The following is a 24,415-nucleotide window of genomic DNA, read 5'->3' as shown; positions in this document are numbered from 1 at the left end:
CTCCACAAATCTGTCTCTGTTCCTGGAACACTCTATTAACAACGCCTACCATACTTATGGTCTGGTCTAATGGACATGGAAATGAGTAGTGAATTAAGAACAGGGGGTCTGTAGGCAGGGCTGCCATGTATGGTTGCACAGGTTGTGCACTGCCTGAGCCTGGAAGTACCATTCACAGACTATAAGGAAGTGGGGCCCTGATGCACTGTGTAATAAAGAGGCTCTGTGCGCAAGTCAGATGAACTGAGCTTGAAACCTGGCTCGACCACTAATCAATTGTTTGAGCAAGCAACACATGTAAACTCCTGACTTAGCTTCCTTATCTGTGAATGGGATGTTATTAGTTCCTACCATGAGAGATAGTTGAGAAGATTCAGTAGCTTAACGAGTTGAACAGTGCCTTGTAAAGGACTGAATTTACTGAGCACTTAATTTCAGAAATTAAGTGTGGGTGTTTTTTCTGAGAAGGCTGTACACAAGCTAGGGTCAGTGGGTCACCGAAAATCTGCAGCCGTGCCCCCCGACCCCCACCCCTGCCCCACCGCCACGTAGCAGGAGGCAGATCCTCATGCTGTCATTTCTTGAAGGACCCTACTCCACCCTTCTTTTTGCCAAAATCCGCTTTTATTAGGTCTTCTTCAGCTGACAGATGACACCTCCAAAGTAAACTAGCTTAAGCCAAAAGAAGCATTTGTGGGTGGATATAGCTGAACTCTAATGGAGGATCCAGGGCTCCAGGTACATCATGAGTGCTCTGTCTTCTCCATCTCCTGGCTCTGCTCCTCTGTATTGGCTTTATTCTCAGGCAGACTCTTCCATGTGGCAGGAAAATGGGTTACTGGGTGGTTCAAGCTTGTATTTTATAGTTTTTCATATAAAGGAAGAGAAATCCTCCTTTCTTTCTACATCCATAGAGCAATCTTATGGAAGGCCTCTGATTGGCCCAGCTTGGGTCACATGCCCACTCTTTGGATCAATCACTGTGGCTAGAGGGATGGTGGACTGAGATTGGCCAAGCTAGGGCCATGTATCCACGAGTTTGACAGCCCCACAGAGCTACATGGAGTGGGGAGGGGACAGTTCTCCAATAGGAGAGGTGCTGGGCACACAAGAATGTTGGCCGTCCTGGCCATCCTTCTCTACGGTTCAGTTCATAGGTCAGTTCCTCAGGGAAGCTTCCCCTCCCCTCCTCCACGTGGACCTCAACCTTCCCACAGTAAATTGCAAATTATTCTCCGACTCTCTGACACCATAGTTTGGGAACAACTGGAGGCAGGGACGAGAGTGTATTTATTCATCTGTGACTCCCAGGCCTAGCTGCCTAACCGGGGCTGTGGAAGGCACGCTCTTGGTGGCCTATCCAGCATCCATTTCCCCTTCCTCTTCAGATCTTTGTCGGGTTCCACCTTGTCTCCCCACTGCCTTAGGCTTAGTGGGGAAGCTGATTCCATTTTCACGGAGAGTAGTTTAAACCCATTAGAGTCATCCCTTGCCAGTGACTGGTTCAAAAATGGGCACGTAGGACCTAGTTTGGGCTGGTGAGACACAAGGGTGTCTGCGAAAGGCTTCTTGCTCTTTTGGGTGGGCATGGAAGCCAGCTGGCGCCTTCCTGCCCTCTCTCGTGCTGGACAGAAATGAGGAAGCATTTGGCCTCCATCAACTGCTACTGGCTGCCACTGCACAGCTGGAAGGGAACCTACTTTAGGCAAAAGCTGACACCGTGGGAGTGTGGAGACACCTGGACCCTTGATGGCCTTGTTGAGTTGCTGGAGACTGGCTAACTCTGGGTGCCACCCTGCCCCAGGACCACCAGACCCCTAGCTAACACACTTCCTTGTTAAACCACCTTGAGCTGGGGTGTTCTGTTACCTGTGGCCACAAGTATCTTCAGAACGTTCTCCCTGAACGAATGACCTAGGCGAGTGGCCACAGGCTGAGAGCCCTCAAGCATGCCCTCCTAAACTATGCCACCCACACAAGTTCCTTTCTACCCCACAATAACAGACAAAGATTCTGGATGCTTTTTAAAAAAAACCACACCAGTCACTTTATTCTTAAGTTGGTACTTTACAAAACCACAAGGGAGAAGTCCTTGAGGGTGAAAGGGGTAGGGGAGTGGGAGATGGTGAAGAGGGGGATGAGGACAACCCAGAAATGAAGCCCCCCCATCTTGGGGGACCAAGCAGAGACTGGGCCCCAGGCCAGCCCAGCAGGGCCTCTCGTGTCCTGGCTGTACAGAGCTGGGCCAAAAGACCTCAGAGAAGGGTCACAGCTTCTAGAGACTGTCGCCATTAGACAGGCAGCCACAGGCTGAGGCTTCTGGCAGCCCAAAGAAGGAAGTGGGCCTCCCCCTCCCAAGCCGGGGGGAGGCAGCCTGAGGCAGGGGTGAGAGCTACCCGTCCAGCAGCTTTAGGATGCTCTCACGCTCCTTCAGAGTCTTCCAGGCCTGGTCCTTCTCCTTCTTGGTGGGCGTCCGCTTCTTCTGCCGGGCAGCCATGATCTTGCGGAATGCGTCCATGACCTCATTGTCTGCCATGCGGACCCGCTGCCTCAGCTCCTGCCGACTCACCTCCTCCTTTGCCAGCCTGTGGGGACCAGCCGGCCAGGTGCCATGGGAAGCCCACCAGAGTAGGGCTCCTCCCTGTTCCAGACTGAGCCCACCCCACTACCCAGGGCTGCCACTCCTGTGGACCATTTCATACCAAATAGCAAAGTTATTGAGCCACGCTTACATGGTGCCCTGTGCCAGGTACTACCTCTTCAAAAATATCAGCTCAGTTAATCCTAACAACCTTGTGAGGTAGGTACTATTATTCCTATGTTACCAGTGAGGAAATTGAGGCTCAAGGAGGATAAGAAATGCCCCAAGATCCCACAACTAGTGAGGAGGAGATCTGAATCAAGGCAGGCTTCCTCCAAACAATATTCTTTAAAAGGTGTTCTGGGGGCTTCCCTGGTGGCGCAGTGGTTAAGAATCCACCTGCCAATGCAGGGGACACGGGTTCGAGCCCTGGTCCGGGAAGATCCCACATGCCGTGGAGCAACTAAGCCCGTGCACCACAACTACTGAGCCTGCGCTCTAGAGCCCGTGCTCTGCAACAAGAGAAGCCACTGCAATGAAGAGTAGCCCCAGCTCTCTGCAACTAGAGAAAGCCCGTGCACAGCAACGAAGACCCAATGCAGCCAAAAATAAATAAATGAAATAAATTAATTTTAAAAAAAAAGTGTTCTGGTGCCAGCAGAAGACCTGCTTTTACTTCAGGAACCAAATTCCAGAGCAACCTAAGGGTCTAGACAGCCTGAGGTCTAGAGGAGGTGAGTGAGATACCAAACTGACCCCTCCGAATAGAACCTGACCTATAAATTCAATTCATGGTGGAGCTGGAAGGTCACTTAGAGATCTATCTAGTCCAACCTGTTTTCAGAAGGGGAAGCTGCTGCTCAGGGCAGGAGATGCCTTGCTTAAGGCCCTGCAGCTACCCATGCAGGGCTGAGGGCTGCACGCTGGCCTTCTGATAGCCAAGCTAGTTCCTTCACTGCCCATTACTTCTGTAGCTGCACATCCGCACCTCTCTCTCTCTCCCGTCCCCCTCCCTTCCTCAGTACTCTTTCATCTGTATTTTCCTCTTCTAGCCCTTGAAAGGGAACTAGAAAGAGGCTCTGGATTCAGTCTTGGGCTCCAGTCACAGCTTAGCTGTTTATTGGCTGTGTGACCTTCAGCAGAGCACTCATTTCACTGGGCCTTTATTTCCTTATTTGGTAAACAGGGAACACTACTCCCTGGGCTATAGCAGAGATTAAGTAAGAGGGTGTACATAAAGCCCCTGGTACACGGTAGGCACTCAGTATACCCTCATCCTTAAATACCCTAGCAGCTTGCCAGCAACTTCTCCTTCTAATGATGCACGTCTTTACCAGCCACTCACGTGGTGACTGCAAACCCTTTGCCCTGCCTCTCTTCCTAACCCAGCACAACGTCTAAGAGACAGGCAGAGGTGGCCAAATGAACGAGCGTGCCCTGCTCTGCTGGGGCTCTGTGAGGCGGAGACACAGCACCTGCCTACGAGGAGCAAGGGGACTTAGTTGGGCTGCTTCTCTATCTTCCCAAGAAAAGGGTAGCCACTACCATGATCTCCCTACAGATACCACCTGCACCCTTGTTGTGAGGAGTGCAGGGCAAGATGGATGGGAATGAATAGAAAATGAATGACATCGCACGAAAACACTGGTCAGTTCCTGGTGAGGGGCTGGTAGTAATCACAGATGCTCAAGAAAATGTTAACAGTTGATAAACTGAGGTGGAGAGTATACTGGTGTTTACTGTACTACTCTGTCAGAGTTTCTGTGTGTATGAAATTTTTCACAATAGAACTCTGGGGGAGAAAGAAAGTTAAGCATGGAAAGACTTAAAAGTAAACCACACAACAATGCGAATACAGTTAACACCACTGAACCGTACACTTGAAAATGGTTTAGAGGGTAAATTTTGTGTTATTTGTTGTTACCACAATTAGAAGTGAATAAACAAGTCACAGATGCCTGAGATGTAGTCTGTGGAATAAGAATCTGTTTGAGACAAAACCAGTGGGGTGGTGCCCGGCACTGACATTTTTTTCAAAGCCCTCCGGGTGATTTAGAGGCCCTGCTGGGTTTGGAAAGCCTGTCGTAAAGCTCCCGGAAGGTCACCAGCATGGCCAAGGCCTCGCTGGCCACGCCCTGGCCCAGGCATCCTGTCCACACTCACCTCAGCAGGTCGTGCTTCTTGGTGCGGTTGTGGGCACTGAGCGCTTTCAGCTCGGCCTGCCGTTTGCGCAGCTCCGCCAGAACTTCGTCCTCCGAGTCCTCTGCAGGGCGGTCCTCAGATTCCAGCAGGCCCTGGGCGATCAGCTCCTCCTTGATGCGGCTCTCCAGGGACTTGGTATGTGGCACACTGCAGGCAAAGGCAGTGCTCAGCTCAAGGGCCAGCCTGCAAGGGGGACCGCTCTGAGGTGCCCAAGGTTAGTGAACACCTTCCTTTCTCTTTGGGCACTGCCTCTCTATCTATCTACACATAAAAATATAGAGACAGACACATCTGGTCTTGTTGTAAACATACGCAACACATATCGATATGCTATGTAATATAAAATACAGAAAAACCTACAATGCTAACGACCCAAAGAGAATCCCTATTTTGTTATCTGTTACTATTATATGTATTACCATCTTCTTACCACATTACGTTATATACATAAAAATATGTATTTTATGTTCTTATATAAATACTATACGTATTCCAGATTTTGTTACATATTGTTCCCACTTTTTTAATGTATTATTTTAGCTTTTCCCCGCCATGTACCAACATTTAAATATATCTTAAGTAAAAATAGGATCATATTGTCTGTATTGTGCTACAACTGACAGTTTCCACTTATCACTCTATTGTTTACATCTTTGCGTGTCAGTTATATTTCTCTAGTGTGATTAATAGTTGCAAGTTATTTCATCAGATGGAGTTACGACAATTTAGCCAACCAGTCTCCTCCAGGTGGACATTTAGGTTGTTTACAGTAAGAACAGGGCCATGATGAAAACCCTGTACTAAGCCTGTGCACGTGGAAATCCTGGCCCAGCACGCACATCTGACTTCTATTGGTCTTTATCAAAATGTCCTCAGTCTCTCTATTAATGAAGACCACCCATGCTGGGATGGACAAAAGTCAACAGAAGCAGAGGCCAGACTGTGAGGCATGGACAGGATGTCACTCACCTGAAGGGTTTGTTCTGATTGCGGGGAGAGGTGCTTGCCCCATCAGCCCCTGATTCTTTTCCAGACATGTCCGGAATAGGAGAGTCCTCCATGGGGGAAATAATATTTTCCTAGAAGAGCACAGAAATGCATGGAGGGAGAAAGAGCTACAGTATTACCATTTTCCTGCCCCCCTCTGTCCTACACGGACAGTCTTCACATACCAGAAATATCTTTTTATTTTTCTCATCCCACCCGCTGTGGGAAGTCTTCCCAAACCGACTCTAAAAAACTTTGATCATTTTAAAAATTCTTTATTTTGTACTGATACCAAAAGAAGGGAGCACAGAAGAGTGACGGTAACACTCAACAATGGTAATGAGAAGAGCTAAGGTATATTAACCGTTTGCAATGCACCAGGCGCTGCGCTAAGCATGCTGCAGCAGAGGCTGCCAGCTGTCCAAAAGCCATTCTTGCCTTTCTTCCACAGTAGCTGGGCTTATGGCTGCCCAGATACACCACACTTCCCAGCCTCCTCTGCAGTCAGGGGTGGTCATCTGACAAACTCTCTCCAGTGGAAAGTGATTAGAAGAGATAAGAGCCACAGCTGGCCACGGACTTCACACACTCCTCTTTGCTCTTTTTCTGTGGGCTTGGAGTGGCAATCACACTTGGAGTGACCTTGTGCAGAGTGCATGTTTAAGACAGCAAAGCCAGCATACGTGGGGTCCCCATCTGATGGTGTGGAACGGAGATGTCCCCCTACCCCCACCTCAGCCAACCTGGAACGTGTGCCCAGAAAGACGCTATCGTGTTTGAGACAGCCAGGAAACTGAGGCTCAAGAGGTGAAGAGATATGCCTAAGGGCAGCCAGCAGGCATAAAGAAAGGGACCCTGAACCTGGGGTTTGAGTCCTGCTTCTATGTATTAGCTGTGTGACCTCAAGCAAACAGTTCCCTTTTTTGAGCCTCGACCTTGTTGGGTGTAACATGGGGTTAACCACTGTCTTTGCCTCTAACGAGAGGATGTGTAGAAAGCCCCTTGCACGGGGCCTTCAGCCAACGCTCAGCAAAAGTAACTGTGGAGTAGCAGCTACCTTGGGGGCAGGTTAAAAACTGGGAGGGGCATGAGAGGGCCTTCAAGAATACTGATGATGTTTTCTTTTGTGGTCCTGGGGCTGTAAGTGTGCTCATTTGTGAAAACTGATCAAGCTGTACATTTATGACCTATGTACCTTTCTAAATGTATAATGTACTTCAATAAACAATAAAAAATTAAACATTGAAACAGAGTGAATACAGTTCTTGTTTTGGGTTGGGGTGCTCACCTCCACCAAGGCCTGCAGGAGTCGCTGCGTCAGGGCACCAAAGGGGCACCCGTCTTCCGGCTGCTCGTGCTGGGCCTCAGACTTCTTCAGCAGGGCATCCACATCTGAATCGGGTAGAGAAGGGATGGACATGTGTGCTGAAGTGCTAGGAACTCAAGTCCTGGCCTGGGGTGGGCAGGGAGGTGAGGGGCCTACCTTTCGTGTCCAGTTCAGTCAGTGGCCCCATGAGGCCTTTCTTCTTGTCAGCCACAGCTGCTGCCCGGGCCCCGTCCTTCTGCTCCTCCAGCAGGTCCTCCTGTGCCCAGCGCTGGGAGTAGTGCTTCCCCAGGGGCGGGATCTGTGGGAGACATCCCATCCGGTCCCAAAGCAGTAAATACAGGCCAGTTGTGCCTGGGGTGTCAGGGGCTCTCTGCGCGCTTGGGACTGCCAACAGGCTCTTCGTTCATCCCTCATTGCTCCATTTACCTGTCTTCCCAAGTACCTAGCCCAGGGCCAAGGCCTGAGCCTGGTACAGGTGAGAAGAGATAAAGGAGATAAAATCTCTACACTCACAGTCTAGTAAGGAAGCCAGGTACGTACGGAACTGAAACACACAGACGGCAATACAGAACAATTTCCAAGATGTAAGGTGCAGAATGGTGCGTGTACATGGACCTTTTCCGTTGACAGCTGTTATCTCTAGAGAGAACTATAGATCCTAGGGTCAGAAGTGAGAGGAAAATATCTTTCGCATTGCTTGAACTTGTTACTGCCTGTATGGATTACCTTTTCAGATAAATTTTTAAAAAATTCAGACAAGTGAAGTGACAGAGGTAGGTCAAGGTGCTGTGGTGCACACAAGACCGACCAACCTTCTGCTGGGGAATCTGCAAAGCCATTTTGGTGGCGGTAACATGCGATCAGTGGCTCGAAGGGTGTTAGTTTGCCAAGGGGAGAAGGGCATGTGCAGAGGCCCAGAGACCAGCAAGGACCCTGGAGTGAGGGCAAGGTGCTTGTGGGGGCTGATAAATACAGCAGTGGAGAGGGAGTGTGGCCAAGGAAACTGGAGAGGGGCACTGGGGCTGTGCCACCAAGGGCTGAGATGCTTGGACTCGATTCTGTAGGTAACGGGAGCCAGGGGAGGCCATGTCATGAGCACATCCGAACATGACAGCTGAGCTATGGGAGAATTTCCCACCAACACTTTTCTGTATTTTCTACATTTTCTTTAATGGAGCCTTTTTTATTTTCATCATAAAAAAATAAATTTTCATATATTAAAAAAAAGAGAATCCCCCTAGAGCAGCAGTCCCCAAGCTTCTTGGCACCAGGACCGGTTTCGTGGAAGACAGTTTTTCCATGGACCAGGGTGGGGGGCCGGGGGCGGGGGTGGCTCAGGTGGTGACGTCAGCAATGGGGGAGTGGCAGATGAAGCTTCGCTCGCCCGCTGCTCACCTCCTGCTGTGCGGCCCAGTTCCTAACTGGCTGTGGCCCACTACCGGTCCACGGCCCCGGGGTTGGGGACCCCTGCTCTAGAGGGAAGAAAGTGTTAAGAGGCTGTTAAGGTAAAAGCTGATGAAGGCTTGAGCCGAAGCAGAGGGGATGGCGATGAGAGAAAAAGGGAGGATCTCACTGAAGAAGATGCCTTAGGACGTGGTGACCATTTGGATGGGGCAGAAGGGAGGAAGCTGAGAGTTAGAACTTGGGTGTCTGGGTGGGTTAATGGAACAGACGGGAGGCTAGGCAGGGCAGGGAAAGAAGATGATGTACAGCACTGCGATCTCTGATTCTGAGGCACCTCTGAGCCTTCTTGTTCTCCATCACGTCTATCTAGGCCTGGGGTCTCTACCTTGTAATGTTCAGCCTCATCTTCTGGGGGTTTCAGTAGCTCCTCTAGCGTGCGCACCTCCTCACTGGTGATATCGGCACAGTAGGGCTCCACCGAAGCCCAGAATCTGCAGAGAGAAGCAAAGCCTGACGGGGTGCTCCCTGCCCCACCAGCCTAACCCCCGGGCCCTTCCACAGCCTCCAATACCCAAATCCCAAGGCCCATTTATGTCTCCTGGCCCAGAACCTGTTGGGGGCGTCATTCTTGGGGATACGTGGCACGTCAATTGGGTCATCAGTAAATTCATATTCCTGGATCTTGGGCTGAAGGTTTTTGGATTTGGGTCGCCCAGGGCCAGGGCCCGGCCCATGTCCCGCCTTCCCTTCCAGTTTCTGCTTCTTGGGCTTCCCATGTTTGGGGGGAGCACCAAGCTCATGGTCTCGACCCAGCTTCAGGAATCGTCGGTCACCTTTCTTATCCTGCCAGTCGGTGAGGATCTGAAATTCACAGAGACTGTCACTGAGGGGGAGAAGGGAAGACACAGGACAACTCTATCTCCCGGTGAAAAATAAGGATCTAGAACTCAAGAAGGCGCCGTCTCTCCCCCTCCCCTTTTTATCTAGCAAATGCCTACTCATACTGCAAAACTCAGCTCCTTTTCTGTGCCCATCTCACAGGATTTTATTCATATATTTCTCATCATTCCATTCACTTGTTTGTCTGTATTGATTCACCTCTGTAGCACCCAAGCTGGTCACACAGCATTCGGCAGTTCAAACAAGTAGATCACATCTCAGTGCACATTAGCCCTAGGAAAATACGCTGGTGGTAACTTTCTGGTGGAAGCAAGCATGCCTCCCAGCAAACCTTTACTTCAAATGTCACCACAACTGGGAAGCCTTTTCTGAATCAGTTATCCAGCTTCTTAGATGCTAAAATACAACTGATTGTGCCACAGCCCTGCTCAAAAAGCTTCAGTGGATTCCCAGGGACCACAAGTTAATTTTATTCATCTTCTGAAGTCCAGTTAAAATGGCATCTTCTTCCTCTGAGTATCCGGTACTTCGTACCTCCACTGTAGGCCCAATCATGTTGTTTGGTCATAACTAGAATAAACAGAATACTTTGTCTCTTCAAGAAGATTATGAGCTATTGGAGACCAGGAAGTTCATCTTAACCATCTCTGGTCCCCAGGATCTGGCATAGCACCTGGCACCCAGGGCTCAGAGAATATTTATGCCATAAATAGAAATAATGAGAGTCATACGAGTAAATAATGTTTGACATGCTTATTTAGTGTGAGACGTTGGGCTGAGCCTTTGCAAAAAGTCTTTTTAATTCTCACAAAAGCTCTGAGGTAGCTCCTATTATCCAGCCCACCTGGCAGATGGAGAACTGATCCTCAGAGGCAGGAGGTAACTTTTGCAAGCGTTGGAATTTAGCATTGGCAATAGCAACGCTAGCAAGCGCTTAGGTCAGGATTCAAATCCAGGCCTCCCCATTACAGTTCCCCCAGTACTCCTAACCACAACAGCACTTCTCCTGGTACTTGTCTGACCTCCCCTTCCCTTTAGTTGGCAAACTCCCCAAAGGCCAGAACTGTCCTAATTACCTCTCTCTAGTGACTAGCACAGGACCCAGAACATTGTGGGGAGCGAGGGTCACTAGTTGCTTAGTGAGTCAGAAATCTCGCAGTGCATGAGGATCATGCACATTCTTGCACATTTTCCATGTCACGCAAGCCCAGTTTGGGTCTCTCTCTTCCCCACTAAGCTCCTGTAACCCAGGCCTCAGCAGATGAGGCTAACCCATAACTTGTCACAGTCCATCCCTGGTGATGTACCCTCTGTGGGGTATCACCTGGGTTTCGGCCTCAAGCACCCGCAAGCGTCGGCTGGCAGAAGAAAGCAGGGTCTCAAGCTCCAGCTGCAGAGTGTCCAGCTCCTCGATACCGATGCCATCATCCTCAGAGCGGGCCAACACTGCTGTGTAGCGGGGACAGACCTTCAGGTGGTCCACAGACTTGAAGTCGTGGAACTGCAAGGGGCAGTCCTTCAGCTCACTCATGGCCCAGGATAGGGGACGCTGTGGAGCTGGAGAGGAAAGGACCACTGATGGGGGGTGGGGGGAAGTGGCACAAGAAAAGCCCAAGGGCTCCTTCCATCCAGGAGAAAGTCAGCCTTCAGTAACCTATTGACAAGGTTGATGGCACAGCTCCTACTCGTAGAGCACCTACTGTGTGCCAAGTGAGGTGCAGACACATTACTGGCTGCTCATTGAATTCCTCACCCAACCCCATGAGCAGGGACCATGCTCATCTCCATTTTACAGATGAGAAAACTGAGACTCTGTGTGTGTTCATGTCCAAGCTTACCAACATGCAATTTGAATCCAGATAGTTTTGAGTCTGTGCCCCTAACCGCCATGGTATACTACGCTTGTCTTCCTGATGCGCTTCCCTGCAGTTCCACTCTTCCTGAATTCTGCAAAGCCCCAGAGTTCCAAGCATCGCATACTTATTATCTTAATGTTCTTTGTGCCTCCCAGCCTCTTCTTGTCTCACCCCTCCCCACCTCTGCCCCTTCTCTTTGTCCTGATAGTAAAATATGTGGCCTGGTAAGCCAGATATATCTGGATTCAAGCCCAGGCTTGACCAATTTCTATTTATGTAGCCCTGAACATGTTGATGAACTCTCCTGAGTCTCGGTTTTTCCATCCGTAAAATAGGGCAAAAGAAGCCTGAGTCTGTTTCCCCATAATTAGTCTGAATCTGTAAAATGGGGTAACAATAGTACCTACCTCCCAGGGATGTTCTGAGGATTAAGAGATGATGCCCGTCAAGAGCTCAGTTCAGTGCCTGGCACAGAAAAAGTGGGGCTGGTTAATGGCTGGCCCCACCCATGGATCGCCCCAATGTCCCGCCTTTAGGGTCCCAGTCCTCTAAGAACACCCTACCGCGGCCTCCGCCCCCTCTACCTCCTCCTTGCTGCCTCCCACGGCCCCGCGGCCACGGGAGGGGGCGGGGAGTTCCGGTCGGTGCGAGCAACCGCCCCGGAACTGGCTATGTGCGGTGCCCCAGCAGTTGACGCGGGGGCGGAAAGACGCGAGGGCCAGACCCTGTGTCTTTCGGAGGATGGAAGTTTGCGGGCAGCAAGCGAGCCCGCTGCAGGTGGGGTGGAGAGAGTATGCCTCGCGCGGACCCTAGGGAACAGCCCGGCGCCGGGGGGCGGGGCTCGGCGGCCGGGTTCTCTGCCGGGCAGTTAGTCCCGTCGAGCCCCAAAGGCTGCAGGTAGGAGGGGCCCGGAGAAAGGATGGGGGCGCAGAACCGGAAGGATCGAAGGGCTCCTCCGCCTCGCCGTGTCCTAATATGGTGCCCAACCTGAGGCCGGGCTGCACCATTGCATGACTATGAGGGAAGAAGGCGGCAAAGACGACAAGACGGCCAGAGTCGCAAGCAAGAGCTCCATGGGTAACGGGAGAAGCTTGAGTAGTGACTTTACACTTCAGGAGCCTAAAACTACCAAGACAGTCCTAGGGGGAAAACTTCCGAGGGGCCAAATGTTCTTAGCCTCCTCCTCCCCCGCTCGGAGCGTTGATGGTACAGTCCAGACGTCCGGGCGGAGACTGCGGCTGCGCTTCTCGCGAAAGAGAAGGCGGCGCGGGACTGGCCACTTCCGCACTTCCGCTTTCCGGCCCAGCCAGCGCCCGCGATGGTGAGAGACGGGCCCCGGGCCCGGGACCCTCGCTGTTCTGTCTCAGGGATCTGGGACTGGGGGAGATGCGGCTTTGCAGCGGAGAGGCCCTGGGCCGAGGGATGCAGGGGGTGTGGGGGCACCCTGAGGCTGGGAGAAAGAGGGCGGGGCGGGGCCGAGGTGAGGAAGGGGCGAGCGGGGGACGCCCTTGTAAGAAGCAGGCCTTGCGGCTGCATAGTCTGGTCTTTGAAGCAGGTGGGGGATACTGAGGCATGGAGGAAGCCGGAAGTGGGCTCTCCTAGGTTCGTGGTAGCGCCTCGAAGGCACGTAGTAAGCCGCAGCCCGTAGTAGGGCCACCTCCCCACCCAGAGCAGACCTTCACTAAATACACTCCCCTGTTCTCTCTTACCCGCTTGACCCCACAGTTCTCTCAGGGAAACTTCCACACTTGCTTATCCCACTGTTCATGTTGCCCCAGCCTTGCTTCGTTCTCACTGAAGGATCTCTTTTATGCTTCCTCTACGTAGACCTCTTCCTGGTCAGAACTCAACCGTATCAGCCTTACTGTAGAATATAAGCTCTCATACTGCTGACCCCTCCCTTGCAGGAAATCCTCTTGATAACTGTGGGGGTTCCTGGCAATTGAGACTTGGCTCACTACCTTCCCCTCTTTGCACTCTCTCTGGTGATACCTATTTAATGTACAGGTTTTCGTGACCATGTGATTTATGGTGACTCCTAAATCTACCTTCCTAGGTTCACCTGGGAAGGTTCTCGTTCAAGGTTCACCTGGATATCTTGAAGACACCTTGAAATTAGACCTCTGGATCAAAACTCATCTTCTCTCCCTAAACTTGCTCACCCTCTTGTGTTACTTATTCCGCCTTTGTGTCCTCTTATGTCAGCTAGAAAGCTGGGATATTCTTTTTTTGTTTTAATTTAGGCCATGCCTCTTGATTTTTTAAACATCAAACTTGTTGAGATATTACACGGGAATGTGTCTGTTCTATTTTTGAAAGGGCAGGCACCACAGGGCTGGCCACCTAAAATGCACCTTTTTCAGATTTGCTGTCTGAATTTTGACAGAGATAATCTTGCTTGTCCTGCATTGCTCCAGGCCAAGCCCTCATTACCCTCCTTAAATAATCTTCTCTGCCTGCTCTCTCACTTCCCTCTCCTCCAGTCCATTCTCCACAGAGTTGCCATGCAACTGTAGTCATGTAACTTCCTCCTCAGAAAGCCCCAGCAGTTCCTTGCCACCTTAAAAGAAGAGCTACACTCAGTAGCCTGGCATTTGAGATTCCCCATGAATCTCTAGGCTACTACTGCAGCCTCATCCATAGAATCTAAAATGCTTCCTGGCAACACTGTACTCATTACTACTTCTGGAACTCTTACTGCCCTTTTTTGTTATTCTGATCTTGCTTAAGTTATTTTTTTCATTCATTCACTTATTTTACAGAAACTGAGTAAGACAGAGTATATGTAAGGTGCTGACTGACCTAGGTGCAGTGTATGTAAATTTGAATAAAATAGACATGGTCTGTTGACCATGGAGCTTACAGTTTAGTGAAGGAGAAAATTACTTTATTAACGATATATAAAGGGTGTGTCACTGTAAATTATAGTAAGTGCAATGAAGAGCGAAGTCAGGAAAGGCCTCTCTGAGGAAGGAGGAGGCCTTCCCTGAATAAACCAAGATCTAAAGGATGACTTAGGCAAAGAAGGGGGAGAAAAGCCTGCAGATAGATGGTTTGGCATGTGTGAAGGCCTGAGGTGAGAAAAAACTTGGCTAATACGAGGAACTGAAGACAGGCCAGTGTAGCTAGACACCGTTGCCTCTATTGGGAATGTCATTCTACTTTTATCATTGTAAAGTCCTCCTAATCTTATTTCCATCTTCAAATCAAAACCAATTTCTTTTGCAAATAAAAATTGTAAATTTCTTTTACATTTTACCCATTATATCATAGTTACTTTCTCTGTTTTCCTGACCTAGTCGAGCTGTTTTAAGGGTAGAGAAGGTCTTAATCATCTTTGAATTCCCAGGCTGGCACACTGTAGATCTATACATTTGTTGGCTCAAAAGGTAGATTGAAAACAGTCATTCACCTGTATGCTTCTAGACCAGAGTTTCTCAACTTCAGCAGTATTTGGGGCTGAATAATTCTTTGTTGTGCATTGTAGGATATTTAGCAGTATGCCTGACTTCTGTCTACTCAATACCAGTAACCCCTACCCCACCCCACGTTGTAAAAATGAAAAATGTCTTGACATTGCCAAATGTCCCCTGGCAGGCAAAATGGTCCCCTGTTGAGAACCACTGTTCTAAACCTAGAATGAAAGGCACCTTGAAGGCCTAGTCTATTGTGTTTACTGTAGTATCTGAGAGTCAGGGACCCTGAGTACTGCCTGGCTCCTGTGTAGCTGGACTAGGGGACCAGTGGGTTTGGTGAGACAGATTCTGATCCTCTGTTGGCCTTTTTCCTACAGACTGCCACTCTCCGTCCCTACCTGAGTGCCGTGCGGGCCACACTGCAGGCTGCCCTCTGCCTGGAGAATTTCTCCTCCCAGGTGGTAGAACGACACAACAAGCCCGAAGTGGAAGTCAGGTAGGGAAGGAAAAGGGGTGGGGTTGATGGGTGCAGCACCCAGAGATGACTGTGTGCCATGAGTAACTTCCATCCTGGAGTTGTCAGTACAACTACAGTTCACATTTTTTGTCTTGCTGCCAGATGAACAATGGTTCCCAATTTGAAGTTCAGGAAATAGGGTCAGTGGGTTGGCAGGACAAAACTCAGGGGAGAAGCTGCTCTGGAGCCAAGATTGCTTGACACAAGGTGTGACTTCTCAGCGTAGGGCCATTTGGGAATTACCTCCCATGGAGTTAGTGAGCCCTCTGGCAGTTTAAGGAGTAGACTAAGAATTTAGTTACCTGAGATGCCATCTCTATTCTTTTCTAATTTAAAGATCAAGGATTCCGCCCCCCCCACCACCACCCCCCCCCCAAAAAAAAAATGGACTCATCCGTCGTCTACTCCAAATATTCCGTACTTGGGATTATTTTCTCTTATGTAATTTATGTTTTGTAAATAATTATTCTTTTTCCCCTTTAAAATTTAATCTGGGACATATACAACTGAGATAAGCAGTGTTACCACACTAAGTTGATATGATTTGAATTTAAGAAAACTGACAAGATGTTAGGATGTGCCCTTTTATGCTACTTAACATATATGGTTTCCAATAGGCATTTTTAAAGGATAATAGCTCCCAGATAGCACCACCGTAGTTAACTACCAGCTATCATCACAGGGATCCAGGGACATCAAAATGGGAACTGAGCTGAGAGGGATCTTAATGTTGAACAAGTGAATCCTTCTGGATTGATCATTAAAGGAGGCCAGACTGTTCGATTTTAGCTTGTCCTTATCTCTAAGGCAGGTTCTCTTCTCATTCCCTAAACAGTGTATGGGTTTGCCTATAGTTATGAAAATAAGAGCTGTCATTTGTAAAGCTCCTACAGTGTGCCAGGCACACTGTTAGACACTTGACCCTTTTTGATCTCTCTCAGTCCTCAGCAGTGAAATAGGAATCAGAGTCATTTTACAAATGAGGAAGTTGAGATTCCAACAGGGTAACTTGCCCAAGGAAAGTAACAGAGGAGGCTGGATTTCAAAACGTTTTCGCCCTGACTCCAGAGCCTGTGCTCTTTCTGCTGGAGAACACGCTTGCTGCCCCCATCTTGGAGCACCCCTGCTTGTGAGTCTCCTATTCCTTGGACTCTGTGGTCCCAGATAGTGATTCTAGGATCTGCTGTGGGGTCTCCTTGACCATTCTGTTCTTTTATAGTACAGAGGCCTCTGTGATTTTGTGTTTTCAGGAGTAGCAAAGAGCTCCTGCTACAGCCTGTGACCATCAGCAGGAATGAGAAGGAAAAGGTTCTGATTGAAGGCTCCATCAACTCTGTCCGGGTCAGCATTGCTGTGAAACAGGTGAGCTCACCACAGATCCCCTGCCTCACCGGGAGGCCAGGGGCCCCCATGTGAGAGATCAGCATGCCAGATTCAGGGTGCAAAGAAACCCAGGTTCTATTACCAGGAAATGATTTGCCAAACTCATCAGCTCGGCAGATAAAGAGAGATCAGCCCCATCTTCTAGGCCTTGCTCTGCATTAGAAGGCAGGAAATGTAGCAGCCAAGGCTACAGGCCAGTTTGGTGTCAGGTCACAAAACTTTTCCTAAGGAATGAAGGATAAGTCCAGTTCAGAAAAATAAGCAGTAACAGTATCAATTTGATAGCCATAAACTCCGAAAGGGAGATTTAGGGTAAAAATATGAAGTGTAATTTCTTTTTCTTTTAATAAATTTAGTTTATTTATTTTTCACTGCTGGGTCTTCGTTGCCATGCACAGGCTTTCTCTAGTTGCGGCGAGCAGGGGCTACTCTTCCTTGCAGTGTGCAGGCTTCTCATTGTGGTGGTTCCTCTTGTTGCGGAGCACAGGCTCTAGGCACACAGGCTCCAGTAGTTGTGGCGTGTGGGCCCAGTAGTTGTGGCGCATGAACGTAGTAGCTCTGCGGCATGATCTTCCCGGACTAGGGCTCGAACCCATGTCCCCTGCGTTTGCAGGCGGATTCTTAACCACTGCGCCACCAGGGGAGTCTCAGGAAGTGTAATTTCTTAACTTTCCTCTGTGTTTCACAAATGTCTGACACTCCCACTACCACCATAATTTCTGCCGTATTTATCGACTACTTGGACACTTCTTTACTTAATAGATTTCTTTCAATTAACTTATTAACTTATTATTTATTTATTTATTTCTTCTTGGCTATGTTGGGTCTTTGCTGCTGCACGTGGGCCTTGTTTAGTTGCCACAAGTGGGGGCTACTCTTCATTGCAGTATGTGGGCTCTAGGCACGTGGGCTTCAGTAGTTGTGGTGCGTGGGCTTCAGTAGTTGTGGCACGTGGGCTTAGTAGTTGTGGCTCATGGGCTCTAGAGTGCAGGCTCAGTAGTTGTGGCACACGGGCTTAGTTCCTCCGTGGCATGTGGGATCTTCCCGGACCAGGGCTCGAACCCGTGTCCCCTGCATTGACAGGCAGATTATTAACCAGTGCGCCACCAGGGAAGCCCAACTTATTTTCTCCTACTTAAATTTGTTTGAAAAAGAAACTTTGTGCCACAAATGGAAAAACAATACCACTTGCCAAATTGAGGACAAGTCTAAAAAACAAGCACGTTGAAAACAACAAGGTTATTAAGTTCAGACTAGACACTTCTGCCTATAGAAAGCTCTAAGCCAAGGGCCTGCTCTCTTTGTTGAAAGGGGAGATTAACAAGTGTTGGGGGCTGTTAAGGGTGTGTCTGCCCTGTGCAGCAAAATTCTTCCTTCAGAAATGTTGAGAGTTCATCAGGGAGAAACTTTGGGGTTTGTTTGATGTTCATTGTTACTAAAGTGGAGACCACCTAAGGTTATCTCTGATATTCTTCACAGTTATGTATCACAGACTGGAAAATGTAGCACTAGTGAAATAAGAAAGGAAAGGGTAGTTTTGAATATAGATGTGGACTCTGGAAGGAACAGATAAAAGGTTTGGGTTTGCCAGGACTTCCCTGACGGTCCAGTGGTTAAGACTCTGCACTTCTACTGCAGGGGGCACAGGTTCTATCCCTGGTCGGGTAACTCTGCATGCCATGCGGCGTGGCCAAAAAATTAAAATTAAAAAAAGATGTGGGCTTGCCAGAATTACTTTTCTGGAATGGGTGAAGGCAAGATCATGATAACGTCCCATTAAGTTGGAGGGCCCTAATGTAGTAGACCCTCTTTTCAGTTGGCAACCAGTTACCCCACGATTCAGAGTTCAGGTGGTGGTGTTCCAATACCCAACCCCACTACCTCCAGCGAACCTGGGAGAAATTGCAGTCAGAAGACCAGGCTCCAGATTTCTGTTGGCCTAGAGTGTCAGCTTTAGGGAAACACGTTTCTCCTTTGCTCTCGCCAGGCTGATGAGATCGAGAAGATTTTATGTCACAAGTTCATGCGCTTCATGATGATGAGAGCAGAGAACTTCTTTATCCTCCGAAGGAAACCAGTGGAGGTGAGACTGTGTGATCCATATGTTTGTAATACCCAGAATTCCAGTACCGCATCAACTGTTACTGGCCTGGGGTTGTTTCTAGAACTGGGATTGCTGCTCCCCCAGCTGTAGGGCACCCACGGCCTTAGTTGAGAGTTGGCTTTCATTTCGGCTGTTGTGGGAATAAGGGGAATCAGCTTCGGAGGCTGGGTCTACCTCAACCATGGAAAAGGCAAAAAAGATGAGATGCATCGTGCACCTTCCCAGAGCCTATAGTCTAGCGGCAGAAAGGGCATGATGAGTCAGAAATCTAAACTCTGCCACCAACTGAATCAGAGTCTCAAGGCCACAGTTGACATTGGGTCACTTGTTGTCTGACTTTGTACTTGAGTCCTCTCTACAGACTCCCTGCCAGATCGACTCTCTGCCAGTGACTAAGCAACTACCACACAGAGCAGCAAACACCATCGTCAAACACATTAGACATGTTGGCCAAGCTCGTCCTCATCCTGAGCTAAAATTTCTGGTCCTAGATCTAACCTCCAGGGCCACCCAGAATAAATAAAATTGCTCTTCTACACACAGCCCATCTGATAGTTAAAGACCTCAGTCCCATCCTTCTCCCACAGCATCTTCGCTTCTCTCTGGACTAGATGTTCCTTTTGTTTGATGAGATTCTTCTTTGATGAGATTTCCAGTCCCTTCACTCTCCCTTGACTCATTCTGAATGCAACTGTCTGTGCCACAGATAGTCTGCCAGAGATGTCTGATAGACACAAAATTCTCAACTGGGTTTAGTTGATCCAACTGTTGGTTCCTTGGATCCAACATACACACCCCACCAGAGCAGCTGGGCTGCTGCCTGAAGGGCATGTAGCTTGGGATAGGGTCACAAGCAGCTGGAAGCATGTGGCTAAGTGGATGTAGAGGGCATGGCCAGCTCAGCGCCCCCAGGATGCTGATTCTCTCCTGTTTCCTCTCTCCCTGCTCCCCACTGTCTTCCTTCCCTAGGGGTATGACATCAGTTTTCTGATCACCAACTTCCACACAGAGCAGATGTATAAACACAAGTTGGTGGACTTTGTGATCCACTTCATGGAAGAAATCGACAAGGAGATCAGTGAGATGAAGCTGTCGGTCAATGCCCGTGCGCGCATTGTGGCCGAGGAGTTCCTCAAGAATGTAAGTGTAGGGGCCTTCCTGGTTTGTTTCCAGAAGTAGAAAGACCTATGGGTCGTGCTGAGAATTTAGCATCTGGTGGGAAAGTGGTGCCAACTGTGGGTGAATATTTCCTGAGGCCTCTAGGAGCTCTGATGGGCTGCAGGTCAGCCTGATTCCTTGGGGCAGTAGGGCCCGTGCTTCATGTTGGAGAGCTGCAGGGCATTTTCCATCTACGGGGCCTGGAGGATGCCTCTCTTAGTCGCTCATTTCTACATCTCAAAGTGTACACAGTCCTTCCCTGTATCTAGTTCAATCCCCGAGTGAGGCAAGTTAAATCCACATGTGAATTTTCTAGGAGTATAGGGCAGTTAATCAGAGTATAATTCCACTTTTCAAACAGACTGGAATAGTTTCCTTTGGCATCTGCTTCTCAGGCTTAAAGTCATGATTTCTTCAGCCTGTTTTCCATCGTTTTCACGGCTTAAGTCCTACAGATCCCTCTTTAGTTGTTTGTGCCTTCGTGACGGAAAGGACTACAGCCCTTTGAGGAGGACGAATTGTTTACACTGATGAAGTGATGACACAGTTGTTCTTTTTTAGTCATTCACGACGTGCCTTCTTTTTTTTTTCTTTTTCCAAACAGTCCTTGGTTTGTTGTTATGTTCCCCTCAGAGTCAACTATGATCCCTAGATGGTAGAATTAGTGTTTACTCCTACCAGTGCATACAGATCCAGCCCCGGAGGAGCTCAGATTCCTGAAAATGGATATTACACCCGCTTCCCCTGGGCTTTAATTATACTGAGGACAGCCAGTACAAACTAGCTGTACTGTGCAGCCAGGGGAACACGCTTGTTCAGGTCACACAGGCCGTGGAGTCAGGCCACATATGTGTGAGTCCGGCTCCACTGCTTCCTCGGGCATGTTACAGAACCTCTCGACTAAGCCTCAGTTTCCTCGGCTGTGAAGTGAGACTGTTAATTAATACGTACCATTCAGTGTGGTTGAGCATTAATGAAGAAATGTGTATAAAGCATATCACCTGGTGAATTTCCCTGTATTGTAGCACAAGGTTATATGGCCAGGGCACTGCGAGGCCTCTGAACTCAACTGAAGAAAAATAGTTCTTGTCCCAATTTAGTATTTGGGTCATTCATTCAGCAGTCATTTAGTTGTTACAGTAAGTACATTTCTGTGGTAATACAGCTAAAAATGTACATTCAAGTATCGCATTTAATACCTAAAACAATCTTTGAATCAGGTGGCATCCCCATTCCATAGATGAGTTATCTGGGCTCTGGAAGTTAAGTCATATGTCCAAGGTGCCTCAGCCAGTAAGTGAAGGAACCAGGAATTGGAGTTTTCAGACTCAAGATCTAAGATAGTATAATGGCATCAGGTGCATGTAAGGGTCGGGCCGGTAATGTACATGAGTGAGGCGGGCCGTGTGGGGATCTGGTGAGCACATGCCTCACCTGAAGAGGATCACCACCGCACAGCTCTGGCCCTCCGTGGCTTCATCAAAAGAATCTCAAAATCTGGATCTTTGTGCAGTGTGCTATATTTTCAAGGTTGGCTAATTCATATTCATATCGACTAATTCATATTCTTTTAAACCGTGGGCCAAACAGTGCTCATCTTTGGGCTGAGTTCAGCTCGTGGGCCATTGGTCCACAACCTCTGGTCTATAAAATGTCCAGGGCTGTTCTAGGCACCATGGGAGATATTTGAGGTTAGAAAGCATTTCAAGGGCCTGCCTTACTTGGAGGACCACCCAGAGCTTGACACAGAGTACCAGATCCTGGGTCCCTCTCTGAATCCCCAAGCATTTGCATGTGAGCCCCCACTTCTAAAGAAGGCAACCTCAGTTCAGTAAGCCCGGCACAGTGACAGGGCTTTCTGGCAGCCCTTGTGGCACGACCAAGGGGAGCTGTGGAAAAACCCACGTCACCCTTAATTTTTCTGCCTTGTCCAGTGCTAGGTTTTAGGGCCAGTGCCCCAAAGGTCACACTGCTGAATGCTGGCTAAATTAGAGTGTGCCCACAGGGTGTCCTGAGACCGACCCCTGCCCTGCAGAGATCTGAGTACAGCTGCAGCTCTCAACTCAGCCCACCTCCCCAGAGCAGGCCTGCGAGGATACAGTAATAACATCATTCACCGCCTCTTGGTTCTCTTGACAGTTCTAAAGCATCTGGCTGGATCTCGTGGCCTTCCCCCTCAGACTCCCCCGTGTCTCTGCGAAGGCGTCCTGGAGTTACTCCCCAGAGCAGCGGTGGCGACGGCGGCAGCAGCAGCGGAGGGGAGCTGGGTGTCGGGGTGGGCATTAGATGTGGGAGGGGGGGGTGTGCTTGCTAGCTGGGCAGCAAAGCAGCAGTGGACCTGCCCCAAGGCCACATGTGCCTGGTCAGGCTGGCTTCTGATGTTCAGTCCCCTGGGCCGGGACAGATTTTTTTTTAACGTCTTGAAACTTAAAACTCTGTGCTTGTAGGAGACTGTAACCTTTTTGTCTTTTTTTTTTTTTTTTTTTTAAACAAACAACCTCCACCTCCAGTGGCTGTGACTGGTCCCAGTGATTGTACCTTATTGGTCGCTGTGGGTCTGGGCGGGCCTGGAGCCAGAAGGCGACTACTGTTCCTCCCTGGAGCCACCACAGGTGGGGAGGGAGGGAGGTTTCAGACTCCAGTTCCTCTCCCTCGTTCTCTTATTTCCTTGGGCCAATAGAAGCGGTGGAGACCCTCTGCCAGCTTCCTGAGCTCTGCCTGAACATGGCCACCCAGCACTGATTGGGGACAAGGGCTGAACTGGTGGCCACCAGCCACGCCTAGGAGCTGGGGCCTGAAAGCTAGGCAACCTCTGGCTGCAGGGGCCTCTTCGTGCCCTCCCAGCTGAGAGGGGCCGCTGTTTCGCCTTGTCTGTCAGTGCAGTGCCTGTGCTAGAGGTGGAGAGGTGAGTCCTCCAGAGCTTCCCGGCTGGGGCCTCCTGCCTGCTCTGGCTCCTCTGCTCCCACGCTCGCTGTACCTTTTCTTATTCTGGTGGATCCTCCCTCCCCTAATTAAAGTCTCTTTTTGCCCCTCTGGGGGTGCATGAGGTCTGTGCTCTCTGTGTATACCTGAAAAGCTGGGAGGTGAGGCTTTTTCTTCCCTAAAACCATCTGGCTGGCACTTGGGCCTGGGGGTCCCCACCAGAGACAGTTTCGTGATTGGCCCTGGCGTTAGTCCTGCCGAGGGCCCTAACCCAAGAGACCTCTATTGCAGTCCAGGCTCCACCCATTTCTGAAACTGCTCTCTCTGCCTATATAGAGCTTTGATTCTTTTCATGTAATGAGCTCATTTGAGCTAGAAGGTAACCTCAGAGAAATAATGATCCCATTTCATGGCTAAGGAAACTGAGGTTCCATGAGATGCAGCAGTCTGCCCCGAATCTCCCAGCTAGTGAGCAAGAGGGTAGAGTTCAAATCCAAGATTTCTGCCTTTACCTGTGCTGACAGTAATCACTAGCCACGTGTGTCTAATTGTTACAGTTAAAAAAGTTTAAAATCTGTCTCAGTCCTACCAGTGCTCAATAGCTACAAGTTGCTGATGCCTGCCGGGTCACAGGGTATGTAAATAGAACATTTCCATCATTGCAGAAAGTTCTCTTGGGCAGCACTAAACCTTAGTGATACCTTGAAGTTAAAAAAAAAATGTCTTGAGTCCTGATTCTTACTGATGAATTTGAGCAAGTTATTTATAGTCTGTGCTTCAGTTTCTTAAAGTGGAGATAATGTAAATCTGACACAGTACCTGCCGTACAGGTACTGAATAAATAGTAACTGATTTTTCCACCAGCCCAGCATCCAAGCTGTTTGGTAACTTCCATTGTGCTGGATGTGGGGGATGACATCATCCCTGTCTCAGGGAGACTTGGGGGCCAGTAAAATGCCTGGGTGTGTGAATAGGTGCGTTGAAGCATTTCAGATTCACTACTGGAAGTCTGGGGGTACCCACAGGGGGTGTTTTTATGGAAGAGGATGTCAGGAAAAGTTTCAGAAGGGTTGGCCTTTGAGCTGAGTTTTCAAGAGTTTCTTCCATGTGGCCAAAAGGGGGTCTCTTGAAACAGGACAAGGTACTGTTAAAGGATGGAGGGGCTGAGGGTGGGGGCAGCTTGGACAGCTGTCATCCCCTTTATGACTACCTCTGTGACTCTCCCCCTCCTGCCTTGCAGAATTAGGTGTGCCCTTCTCTGGGGCATATGGCTGTATCCTAGCTTTGCAGTGAATGTTGCTTTCAAGAAGGTGCTCACGGTGAAGGTGGATGTCCAATAGAGTATGGTAGCTGCTCACTCAGCCCTCACAGGACAGCATTGCCTGGGTGAGCCAACTAGAACTCTCATTTGTCACAGATCCATCTCTCAGGGTTCAGAGCCCCTAGAACCAAATTTGCTGCTGGTGAGTACAGACCGGACGGTTGCCAATCAGCCGGTCCTCTCCTGACGGCATGCCTTTTGGGAAGCCCAGTCACCAGCCACAGGGTTGGGAAGAGTGATTTCAGTGGTTAGGGTTGGCTGGACAGCTCTGTGGAGGACCCACCGTCACTGTATGAGCAGATCTACCAGTGAATAAAAAAGCTGCGTTCGTGGACTT

The 24,415-nt window shown here is 49.3% G+C and overlaps 2 protein-coding genes across 3 annotated transcripts; one reads left to right on the top strand and one right to left on the bottom strand.

Moving 5' to 3' along the window:
* Window positions 1-2,068: 2,068 nt before the first annotated feature.
* Window positions 2,069-12,429, bottom strand: TADA3 (transcriptional adaptor 3). Its single transcript, XM_082848874.1, has 10 exons — window positions 12,192-12,429; window positions 11,665-11,722; window positions 10,726-10,958; window positions 9,112-9,362; window positions 8,887-8,992; window positions 7,254-7,395; window positions 7,059-7,162; window positions 5,753-5,862; window positions 4,745-4,930; window positions 2,069-2,585 (listed from the first exon to the last, which is right to left on the bottom strand). The coding sequence occupies exons 3-10, from the start codon at window positions 10,930-10,932 to the stop codon at window positions 2,393-2,395; spliced, it is 1,299 nt and encodes a 432-aa protein (XP_082705000.1). The 5' UTR covers window positions 10,933-10,958; window positions 11,665-11,722; window positions 12,192-12,429; the 3' UTR covers window positions 2,069-2,392.
* A 59-nt stretch (window positions 12,430-12,488) lies between these two features.
* On the top strand, window positions 12,489-23,595 carry ARPC4 (actin related protein 2/3 complex subunit 4; the record flags this gene model as incomplete). 2 transcript variants are annotated; one of them, XM_082848882.1, is made up of 6 exons in its annotated part: window positions 12,490-12,578; window positions 15,051-15,169; window positions 16,441-16,552; window positions 18,561-18,656; window positions 19,647-19,817; window positions 21,975-23,595. In XM_082848882.1, the coding sequence occupies exons 1-6, from the start codon at window positions 12,576-12,578 to the stop codon at window positions 21,978-21,980; spliced, it is 507 nt and encodes a 168-aa protein (XP_082705008.1). In that variant the 5' UTR covers window positions 12,490-12,575. The 2 variants fall into 2 exon arrangements, with proteins under 2 accessions (XP_082705007.1, XP_082705008.1); XM_082848881.1 differs by lacking the exon at window positions 21,975-23,595 and having other exon boundaries at window positions 12,489-12,578; window positions 19,647-19,856.
* Between the last annotated feature and the right edge of the window lie 820 nt (window positions 23,596-24,415).

The sequence above is a fragment of the Leucopleurus acutus genome (genome assembly GCF_964270905.1).
Source record: "Leucopleurus acutus genome assembly, chromosome: 10".
Taxonomy (NCBI): domain Eukaryota; kingdom Metazoa; phylum Chordata; class Mammalia; order Artiodactyla; family Delphinidae; genus Leucopleurus; species Leucopleurus acutus.
The sequence above is the reverse complement of the archived record's forward strand: the minus strand, read 5'-3'. Positions and strand labels throughout refer to the sequence as shown.